The 11,948-nt window shown below is 45.7% G+C and overlaps 1 protein-coding gene across 1 annotated transcript; it reads left to right on the forward strand.

Annotated features, from left to right (window-relative positions):
• Positions 1–482: 482 nt before the first annotated feature.
• On the forward strand, positions 483–11,385 carry LOC8025154 (serine/threonine-protein kinase RIO3). Its single transcript, XM_042286574.1, has 9 exons — positions 483–625; positions 1,019–1,253; positions 2,116–2,276; positions 3,452–3,837; positions 5,438–5,565; positions 5,805–5,987; positions 7,931–8,261; positions 10,852–10,956; positions 11,047–11,385. Exons 2-9 carry the CDS (start codon positions 1,057–1,059, stop codon positions 11,227–11,229), a joined length of 1,674 nt encoding a protein of 557 aa, XP_042142508.1. The 5' UTR covers positions 483–625; positions 1,019–1,056; the 3' UTR covers positions 11,230–11,385.
• The last annotated feature ends 563 nt before the right edge of the window (positions 11,386–11,948 follow it).

Genomic DNA, 11,948 nt, shown 5'->3' on the forward strand with positions numbered 1-11,948 from the left:
CAAAGTTGTTCACACTGGTTGTTCATCTTAAAATACTAAAATTAATTACTATTATTCAAATTTTATAAATAATTTACTTATATTAATAAATCTTTGCCACTACAAGCGTTGCGCTGCCAGTCCGTCAACACCAATGTTAATTTATTAGCTATGTAATAAATTATTTTGATTGCTTTAAATTAAAAAAAACTAGCCTATTATCAACGAGGTTGCCTATTATCTACCTCGTTGCCTATTATATATTAGTTTTTATTTATATTAAAGATAAACAAATAATGTAACTGATCACGTCAAGTGACGCTAACTACCGCCCAACTTAAATATTAGCTTATCTACGCATTTATGCATTGTAAGCATCCAACGAGCTTTGATATTTTGGATAATTGAATTCCAAAAAGATATAAATATATATATATATAATTCATGTCATATTTTACAAAATATGACATATATATACACATATAATTTTGTTGTGAGGAATCACCTGTTTGCTTGCTTTTCCAGTAAGGGGGCCTCCTTCGTAAGGGAGGTCGGTGGGTCGGAGGGCTGTAATTTAACTGAAAATTTAATTATATTGCTCTAATCGAGAGCTTTTAATTGCCTCCCAAGTTTTCAAACACATACTGTGAGTGTCGTCGTACCATTCTGTTTTAATCGTAGCGCTATATTTGAGGCAGCAACGTTAGGTTGAGTGTATTGGACTAATGTCGTTTCCCCATTTTGACTTTACACATCGTGACGCAATAACGAGCGTTCATTCCCTTTAATGTGTGCTGTAACATTCGTCAGACAGATACAGAGATCACACACGGGGAATTAATATTTATCTTGCCATTACATAGGGGCTGATTGCAGAGTTTAGAAGCTGAAACGTCCAACTCGTGCGTTGCTGCTCTCTACCGCACCTCATCGTTTTGTCAGCTGGTTAAAGTTTTAAAACTGCACTCTTCTATGTATTTGCAGACCTGAACAGCAGTCAAGAAAGAAAAAAATACTCGATCTTCAATTATTTTTTTAGCAATTGGTGTGCGCCGATCTAGAAAGAGAAAACAAAACATGGAGTCCACTGAAGTCATCATGCCCACTGCCATCTTGACGAACCCTCAGAATGAAGTCACGATCACGCCGAAACCGACCTGTCCCTGGGGTAAGGTCGCAACAACTCCCGAAGCTGCCGTGTCATTTGCCGATGTTATGAGTGAAGAGCTCGCACGTGCCTTGGAAGAAACCGAACTCGTCGCTGCTGCTCGGAGGTAAGGACGCCACTCCGTCGGCCGTAGTTGTGGTCCGATCGAGATCGTATTTCTTGCCAGACGGTCAGCGGGAACACATTCCTGGTGAGCAATGCACACAAATATGGCACCCGGTGGAATACCACTTATAACTTTGCCCATCGACGCTGTAACTTTGAGCAGACAGTATAAGTAGACATTCTGCCAAAATAAGTATGTACACACAGTTGACCTTACAAATACCGCAAAACCTTTTCTTTAGTAAAATTCAGTTCCAGGGTCGCTACATAGAATGGTGCCAGCATGCCAGTGTGTCTTAGGGCGACAGAGTCCTAAGAGATTTTAAGGCGCATGGTCCTAAAGGGTTACAAGCGTGTGAACGGGCCTTTACCCAAGCATCAAGGAGAATGTTGGGAACGTAGGTATGTGCACTGCACGTGCTCGCCTTGTCTGTATAATCAATTCCCAAGTAAATAACCAAAATGAGTCATTGAAGAACCCAAATGCGAAGTGCCTTATATTTTGGCTTTGGAACAGTTGCAGCACTGCAGACGCCAGCTCGCGCAGCACGTGTAAATACACTTGCACATACTCATTGGTGCTTGGGTAATTTATCAAAAGGCCTATTCTAGGTTAATGCACGAGTCTCGTAAACCACTTTGACATGTCAAGTGTGGCAAAATTACATCCACTCAATCGAGATATCGAGGAGCATTGAGCTTCTGTTTAGTTGTCTTTTTTCTTCTCCCGCCAGGCTGATTCTTTTTTTTTCTCTCTCAAATACATCTATTCTCTCTTTTTCTGTTTTTTAACCCTTTTATTATTTTTTTCCTTGCCTTTTGTTTGTTTTTAGCATGTCTCTTTAATGGTGCATTCATTTCAGGACTCTGTTGCCTCTGTCAGAAGCTGTGGCAGATCCGAATCTCCCTGAAACTGACTGCAGTGACGACCACACTCTCGCGTTGCTCCTGCAGTCCGAGTATGACAAGGAACACGACACAATGCTGTGCAGAGAGGAGAGGAAGTTCAACGGCGAAAGCAAAGGTATATGAATAATTCTTCGCAGTTGTTGCCGTGAGCAAGATTTAACTGGCAGATGGCGTGTCTTAGCAATGGGAAAGTTTAGCTTGGCAGTGAGTGAATTAACATAAGGGCACATCTACCTGCTTTCATCGTTCAAGACAGCGATGTCCCAAATACAGCCATTGCTGCTTCGGTGGCGAAAGTCAGGCAGAATTGTGTCGAGACGTACTTGCTCCTTCATTTTGGGAAGGCCTGAAACTAAGAAAAACACACACAGGTTTGACCTCGCAAGATTGTGCTTATACATAGGTCTCAAATTCCAGCGTTTTGCTCTATTTTCTAGACAAACGACCGATGACTCTCGTTTTCTAACGTTTCAATGTTCTATCGTTTTTTTCTCATGCGTGCTTTCCATTGATATGTGTTTTCCATTGATATGCTCACCGGATCAATCAAACGCCTCCCTTTTATCAGCTGGCTCCGCCATCTGCATGTGGGTGTGGGCGGGAGCACGATCGCGCGACGAAACATAGACGGAAGGCTGAACCAACAAGCACATGGCATCCGCTGCACTTTCAGTTTAGGGGTGAACAAGGTATGGGGGACCACACTCCATAGTGCGCGACACCGTTAGAGCCAACACGACGTTGGTGCTGTTTTGCATTTTACTTTGAAAGGGTGCTGGCAGGCGTCGAATTTTACTACCCAAGTTAGTGCCCCGAACGATTGCTTTCCACCACGTTAGCAATTTTGATGAGAGCCCTTTGATTCTTAGAAAAAACAGAAAACATTCACGATCGTTTACACGTGTGACCGCTTACGACTGAGTGCCTTAAAGCCTCTTGGGAAGCCGTGGAATAGCTTTTTTATTGCGCATCATTTCTTTCCTTTTTTTTTTAATATAGAAAAAATTTTGACATTGTCATATACGACCATATCTCATAGATGGTACATACATTTGATTTCGCAAATACCGCAAAACCTTTGCTCTAGTTAAATGGGGTTCCAGGGTCACATCGTAGATGGTGGCGGCGTGCCGAAGCGTTTACTTGTCGTAAGAAACTGCGAGAACTCGGTCCTAACCGAGCGCAAGTATGCGAATGGGCCCAAAGGGGACCAAGCTGTACGGTGCACGCAACCTGCGAGCAAACTTCACCGAGCAACCGCCATCGCGCAATTCGATTTCCTCCTCGCAGTGAGCATCTCTTTCGGCAACTACAAGCGCCTCCCGGAGCACCTCGCTTCCGACTCGGACGATGAGGAAGACGCCCTGGACGGTGGGCCCGACGTGGCCCGTCACTGGGACTCGTTCGAACGGGCCGAGCGCAGCTCCCCCGCCATCGGGCGCTCGGGCGTGGCGCGCCAGGCCGGGGGCGGCTTCACCACGAAGCACGACGCCACCGTGTGTGGGCGCCGCAATGCCTGCCGCGTCATGGAGCTGCCTCCGGGCATCTCGACGGGCGACGGCGGGGGCTTCGACATGAGGCTGTCCAACCACGTGTACAACTCGCTCAAGGTGCACTCGGCCCAGGAAGGTCGACGGGCCGCGCGTCTCCACGACAAGAGGGAGAAGGCCACCGCCGTGAGTTTAAGGCGGTCGACGGTTGTGGGGCGCAGCCTACCCGCTACACTTGATTTACCGTTGTTTCTTGATTACGCTTCAAACATGTCGTACGCTTAACTCCACTCTTTATTGTCCCGGTCCCAACTGTCTTCTGTGCGTGACCCGCCTGTTCACACACTCTCTCGCCCCTTTTTCCTGATTCTTTCCTCGATTCCCGGCTTCCCTAGCCCCATTGTCCCTAAAGCGCTCCCCACTCCTCTGTCTGTCGTGTCCTTATGGTCCCTAGACCCTTGTATTACCCACACCTCCTGCACCGGCTCTACCGGGTGCACGTGTTATATTCAATTTACAAGTGCAGCCTGTCTTAACCCTTTCGAATGCTACATACACAAATATGTACATCTAAGACCCTAGCTTTTTTTCAGGAATATATTGCATGCATATTGAGCCATTTTAACAATTTTAGCGGAATACTATACTGGCAACCAAAGCTTGTGAAAAAAATTTTAGTGGAAATTTACTTCACGAACAAAGATTGTGAGGAAACTTATGTTTTTTTTTTTTTACAAATAGCGAGCGGCATTTGAAACGGTTAAAACATGTGCCGAAACTATACTGTCCTGCACTTTTCTGCACCGGTGTAGGGTGCATGGTGGAGGTAAATCGGACGGGTCCACAATATTCGCAAGATCCTAACGCACCCCCGATTCTAATGCACACACAAGAATAATTATTCTAACATGCCCTCCATTTCGGTTTCCTATCTGATTCTGACATGCAGGCAATTTTTGAGTATATTTTTCTAAGGAAAATATATGCATTAAAATAGGCTGCATAGGGTGGCTGTCAAGTGGTTATCTCTTTCTCGATGTACAGAGTGCGACACGGATAGCACAAACGAGCTGTCTTCGTTTTATTGGTGCGATACTGTAGCTCTCAAATGAGAATTGTAGCAAGTGCAGTTCCTGTTTTCCTGTCACAGCTGAAAGGCTGTTACAAAAACCACTAGTAATGGTCCCATTCTGGGCACCAACTTAGGCAGCGAAACTTGGCGTTAGTGAATAAATACCTCGTCATCAAAAAGAAAAAAAGCGCCAATGTTGCATTCACACTAACTGTGTCTACGCGAGGTGCCGTTTCACGCAGTGGACAATGTCTCCATCCTCATCTACGATGTCCAGAAAAAACAGACTTATGCCGTAACGTTGCCTTTGCTGCACAAATTCTGCCTATATTCCCACCGATTGTTGTCACTGTTTCATCCTTCATCTGTTTACCTTTCTGTTGCACCATCAACAAGTTATGGTCTTGTTTAGGTGTAGGACTGCAGCTGTCATCGCTTATAACTGAAGTTTACAATAAAAGCAGTCCCACAGATACCTACCTATATACTCGTTTACGTTGCTAGGAGCATCTTATTCTCACAATAATCATTGTCATTCACGTGGCCTGACAACAAAAAAAGGTAAAAAAATTTTCAGAAGCAGACCTTGCATCAAAGAGCGATGCTACTCCTCAGGAGGGCCTAATTCTTGGATATCACTTTTTTTTTTTTTTTTCTCAGCCTCATGCTTATGCGAAGAGCTCTCACAGTTGAACCTTTGTTTCTGAACTGCAGGAGCAAACCCTGGACCCTAACACACGTCTCTTGCTCTACAAGTTGGTCAACCGCGAGATCCTGGATGAGGTCAATGGATGCATCAGCACCGGCAAGGAGTCGTGTGTCTTTCATGCAGCGGGCGGAAAGTAAGGGCCTGGGATATTTTTTGATCATGTAAAATAAGTATGGCTAAAGAAATAATAATAATAAAACTGCCTATTTCTTCAGTGCTACTTTAAACGTAGCTGTGACATTATGATCTGCACCGATCGTCGCATTGGTAACAACAAGTGAACACCGTGATGCCAAGCACTAAGAACTGACGCTATGAATGCTACGCCTTGAATACTTTGACATGAAGAAAGCAATGTGTGGCTCGTTGCAGGACCGAGGAGTTCTCGGTGCCCCGGGAGTGTGCGGTGAAGGTGTTCAAGACGACGCTGAACGAGTTCAAGAACCGTGAGCAGTACATCAGGGAGGATTTCCGCTTCAAGGATCGCTTCAGCAAGCTGAACCCCCGCAAGGTCATCCACCTCTGGGCCGAGAAGGAGATGCACAACCTCAGGAGGTGAGCCATGGCGTGGGATTGCGCGACACACAACTGTAGAACCTAAATCATGGCCTCTCGGTCATCGGTTGGCAAGTTGAAACACTGTTTCGCAAAGTGGAACTTGGTGTCAGTAAGATTGCTGGAGGAACTGACTCATCCAAAGGCTGTTGTCATAGTGCATGGTGTCTTTTTTTTAGAAACCCTCTGCAGAAAATTTTTTAGAAGGTATTGTTTTGAGAGGAAGTTGCCATTTCGTAAGGATGGGTCCTCAAACTCCAAGGAACCCAATGGGCGCGTTCAGTAGCGCCTCCCTTGCCTCCGAACTGAGCGACTCGAGTCGGAGTCATCGGAGCGCCTTTTGAACGGTCAAAAAAACTCGCGGCTCCAAACGTGCTTCTACGCAGCTTCCGCTTCCCCCCTGTGCCAGACGGTCTCCGAATAAACTGGAAGCAGACGATGGCGAGCACGATCGCTTTTATTTGACGCCGGTATTGAAAAAGTCTTTACAAGGTCGTTGAAGAAAAAGCGGGTGATTGTACACAGCAGCGCTGCTGTTCGAAGCGATGCAACGCGATCGAGCCCTTCGCTTGGCGGTGCAAAGGCAGCTACTGTTATAAAAGCCGACAAAAAACGTCGTCAGCACACGCAAAATACAGAGCTCAGTGAATCTACCCCGCCGGTTGCGATACTTTTATACGGCCATAAGTTTGTTCTGCCCTTCGTAACGATAAGATGTATTCGTATACACACGGGAAGTTCGGCCGCACTCGGCAATCAAGGTTTTGTCGGCTGAAGCGAGCCGCAGCCAACGTGCACCCCGATTTAGCTACGCAAACAAAACATTAATCGGTATCATGCTCTGCGTGAGTGTCCAACCGGCTTCCAAAGTCGCGTTCATACCCTGTTTTGCTCTGTTGAGCGCGGACAGGACTATCATCAATATTACCGAGTTTCCGTGCAACGGTGATCAAGACACGGCGTCAAATGAACGTTCGCGTTGTTTATTAGCATATTCAAACCAAACAAAATACGGTCCAATGCATTTTCCGAAAGAGCCTTACCCGAAAAAGATATTTGAACACGTTATTCGTCTTACCTTGAGCACTTTTCATTAATAAAAGCGAGCAAACCGCTCACCCGCGACAGAACCGAAGCAGCTTATCTCGCCATTATGTTTGTTTTTTTCCTCTTTTAGCGCCGGAAATCGTCACCAGTCAGGAAATTACGTCATTTTAGCTCCTTTGACTCTACGTGCACCGTCTCCGGACTCGGTGCTTCGGAGCTTGACTCCGAAGCCCCGGAGTTACGTGCACCGGAAGTGACTTTTGGCCGTCCAGTGGAAGGAGTCAGTGACTCCTTGACTCCGGGGCCGCTACTGAACACGCCCAATGCGAGCTCGTAAAATATTTTGCCGCAGGAATGCCAAGACGTGAAGTGAGATGTGCTCTTTGACCGTCCTTCTAGGCGGTAGAAGGTTCACCGAAACTGCACGTCTGAAAACCTCTTTTGTAAAGTAAATGTGCTGAGCTCCTAATGCATGTCGGAATTCGGGGGGGGGGGGGCGGTAGAAATTATACTTGAACCACGTTTCTCTACTTTATTTCACCGTAACTTGGCAAAGGGCGAACGCTACGGTCTGTTTGAGCCAATCAGAGCGACAGACGCGAAGCGCGTGACAGCCCTTACCAAAGGTACAAGGGACAGAGCATAACCCAAGCAGTTAGAGAAGAAGGGAAAGAGGAACTCTCCCCCAACCCGAAACCCCTTTTGCATGTCCGGGACGTTGCTATTCCCCCTAACAAGATAAGCCTGTCACTCAAAATTTGTATAAAAGCGGCTTTTCTCTTGTCTCCCGGCTGTGATTTCAACGTGCCGAACGGCTCGCAGGGGCTGCAGCATTCGCTCTTTGCTGAGTTACTTTGAAACTAAATATATGGCAAATTTGGTTTTGACCCACCCAGAATGCGTCGTGCGGGCATCCCGTGCCCGGAGGTGGTGGTCCTCAAGAAGCACCTGCTGGTCATGTCCTTTGTCGGGCTGAACGGGGTGCCGGCGCCCCAGCTGAAGGAGGCGGCCCTGAGCGGGGAGCAGCTGGCCAGCGCCTACGCACAGGCGGTGGCGCTGGCTCAGGCCTTGTACCAGCGCTGCCAGCTGGTTCACGCCGACCTGAGCGAGTACAACCTGCTCTGGCACCACGGACAGGTGCTGGTCATTGACGTGAGTCAAGCCGTGGACCGGATGCACCCACATGCCCTCGAGTTCCTCCTCCGGGACTGCACCAACATCTCACGGGTGAGGAGGGCTCTGGTTTTGCAGCTCCAAGTTGCGCATTGTGCAGGCGTGTGTTGAGGTTTGAGAGGTGTGCCAGCTCTAGCTGGGGCTGCTGAGATTGTGCGATTCGCGCGCTGGCTTTTGACTAGATTTGTGCTGTTCTTGTACGCCGTCCCTCCTCTAGGGTGACAGTCCGGCAGGAGCTACACTCTTGCCGGGTCACTCGACTGCTTCTTTTAACCCAGAATGTGTTTTATGGGTTGTTTTTCATGAGAGAATTGTCACAAACGAGCGACATGCTGGGGGACGTTGGGGCTATGTATAAAGTTTAGATGTAAAGTTTGAGTCCCGGCGGGGCTCGAACTTTATACCTAATCTTTATACATAAACTTTATCACTAGCACCGGTCAAGCCCCGGCGGGGCTCGAACCTAGGTCGGTGCTAGTGATGGACTGAATCTGCCGTACTTCAGATTCGGTAAAGTTCGGCACACGCTGAACTTTTGAAGGAAAGTTCGACAAAGATTTGGCAAAAATTCGGCAAATGTCTGCGCACGCATGAGAATGCGATTGAACTATGGATTGCAAATGGACACCGTACGGTCATGCGGTTACCATCATACAGTATAGTACTGTAGTACTAGTGGTTACGGCGAGGTGTGGAGAAGGCAACATGGTAACTGTGTGTTTGTCAGCCTCTGTGAGTGCGGTTCTCTTCCAAATTTTCTGCCTCAAGAACAGAATATTGACCAGGAATCGATGCAGTCCACTGCGCAAGTGACAAATGATGCGGTACATTCTGGATAACGGGATTTTCACTTGATCTTTCCAGTGATGCAACGAGGTATTTGCAACATTGATTGACAAGTACTTTAAAGCACTCCTCACACTTATAGAAATCCTGTTTTCGACTCACAAGTAGTTCATGCCAAAACAAAATACTTTTGATTTTTAATTAGTGTTATTTCACGGTTTTCATTTATCTACATAAAACTAAACAGAACTATCATGCTCGACGTTGCACATCCGACATTCCTAACTCTTCCCATCTTCCTAAATGTCCGCATGTGTTCTAACATCAGAAACCGGCATTTTAAAAGTTAAAAATAAGACGTTCAAAGTGGGACACACACTTTCATGTAAATCTGAAGTGATTCAAACAAAAAAATGTGCATATTTACGATAATATTGTTACCTCTTCTGGTGAAGGCTCAGGAGCCGTTGCATTCATTTTCGTGCACGAAACGGTGACTCACAGAGAAAGTAAGAACACTGTGATACCGCCTTTATTTCAGCGATGTACACACTTGCAGGCTTGTGCTGATGAGGCCTCAAAGCCGAAACTGGCGTATATCGACTGCGCCCGCTACTACCCTACCTCGTCACACCACTTTTGCGAAAAGTCACTGTAAAATTGCCAATAAATACATAAAAAATACACTGATACAATTATCTTGTAGAATTTCACAATAACTGTGTCAATATGCATTAAAAGAAACAAAAACCTAACACCTTTTTTTTGCCTAAAAAGAAAAACGAAATATCAAGTTTTAGGTTTGACAACAATGTATTTTTGCTGAATCTTTAGAAAAGTTAGGCGAAAATTTGGCTTTGCCGAATCCTGAGATTTGGCGCCGAATTTTGGATTCGGCAAAAGTTTGGCCCATCACTGTAGTCGGTGACAGGTTAAAGGCCCGTTCACAGGCTTGGGTGTGACTCCTTAGAACCGAGTGCCTTGAAACCTTGAAGACATATAGGTTTAGAAAACTTGTGTTTCCCTTGCAGTACATTCTCTGAGTATGCATGCTTGTACTTTACTTAAAGTATTTTTTCTGGCATACTTTTGGAGGAAAGTACAACTCCTGACTTGAAAGTACATTCCCCAAATTTGGTCTTGTTAAATTTGTATCACAAAATGATGCCTTGTCTACTCCAGAGAAATACTGGAGGGATATTCTATTCTCACCAGAAATGCGAGCAGACGACGGATCGCTCCGTTCGTACTGGGCATTTAAAATCCTTGCTACTTCTCGCTCAGTCAGCGCAAGTGAGGAGGTTAAAAATATTAGGAGAGGACAGTTCTCCATAAGAGGAATGCTTATGGAAGCTACGGGGTTGACAAAATATGTTTATCCTCTTCGGTGCAAGCCAGTGCAAGTGGCGCTAAATTCAGAAGTCTGAGGAACTTCTGAATTTGGTGCCATTTCCAAGAGTGACTACCCTGCGGCCAGTTGGCTTTATTCATTATTCACCGCCATTTCCGAAAAAAACTGATACACCTCCAATTACCCCTGAAGTAATGCATACCAATGTGTGAAAAAAACAACTGTATAGAAGAATGAAAGGGCATCATGAAAGATGGTGCTAAAAAGTACTTGTACTTCACTTTGAAGGTACGTTGTATTTATAGTACTTTAGGTACATTGTGCCTGGTGTACTTACTACTTTACTTGAAGTATACACAGCCTCTGATTTACTTTTTACTTTACTTCAAGTACTTTTAGATGCACTTTACCCAACACTGGTTTTACTATTATGGCTTTATAAAGCCCTAGCCTTATAACATTTGAACACCGATATAACTGGTTAAATTTACTTCTCTGGCTCTGCAGTTCTTCCAGAAGCAAGGTTTGCCCAATGTGCTGTCTCCAAAGGACCTGTTCACGGAGGTTTGTGGACTCAACCTGCCTGGTGAGGGAGCTGAACTGCTGTCCCAAGTAAGCTCCAGTACCACCATGTATTCCTCATTAAACTTTTGTCTTCTGTCCTACAAGTGACTAATGGGATGCAATAATTTCTTCTGCCAGATACAAAACTACGAGAGAGACGAACAGCTCTTGGGCAGTGAACAGGAACAAAAAGTGGACCTTTTTGACACCCTGTTCCAAAAGTCTATGGACAAAAAGTCCCGGATTGGAAACGAGACTGCTTCAAGCAAGGACAAGAAGGCAGAATCCGAAGAGTCTGACGACGACGTCCTTGAGGACTAGTCCACGTGTTGTGTACCTCACGCAAATGCATGACTTTACAGCCTATAAAAAGAAAATATAATTTACAGCGGAGTCAAAAAATCTTTCTATGAATACCTTTGTATAACGATACATCTGTAAATGTGGGTTGTAAATAAAATTGGAATTAAAAGATAATCTGGTTGCGGTTTGCTTGGCTGATGTTTGTGCCGTCAGACTAAATAGCAAAAGTTTTTTTTTTTTTTTTTTTTTTTTTTTTTTTCACAATTTGCATTATGTAGGAAGGTAGGAAGCTTCTAGAGGCGTCATGATCTGCATGAATAAGGTTCCACGGGATTGAGCGGGAGGCACTTACTTGATCGAATGACGTTTTAGCGAACGCCCACGTTTCATCGAACGACACTTTAGCGAACAGTCGGACGCCGCGAAGCGGCGTTTTCGGGTGGGCCAAGTGAGTTCATATTTTTGTAATGAGTTGCCGCAGACTGTCGCCGCGAAGCGGCGTAAAGCGCAGCGCGACGGATGGGTTAACGCGCGCCCCCGTTATTCGCTAAAACGACCATTCGCTCAAATGTCGCCGTTCGCTAAAATGTCATTCGCTCTTGTGATATGGACCCTTTCCCGACCTTGCGTACGTTGTGTACTATTCGTATCGCCATCCTCGACGTCAGGGGGAAAAGGGCAAGAAAAAAAGTATCTTATCACTAGCGCCGCCGCGTCAAAGAAAGGTTACAATGTAG

This window comes from Ixodes scapularis, unplaced genomic scaffold (assembly GCF_016920785.2).
Source record: "Ixodes scapularis isolate PalLabHiFi unplaced genomic scaffold, ASM1692078v2 PGA_scaffold7__128_contigs__length_106722199, whole genome shotgun sequence".
Taxonomy (NCBI): Eukaryota; Metazoa; Arthropoda; class Arachnida; order Ixodida; family Ixodidae; genus Ixodes; species Ixodes scapularis.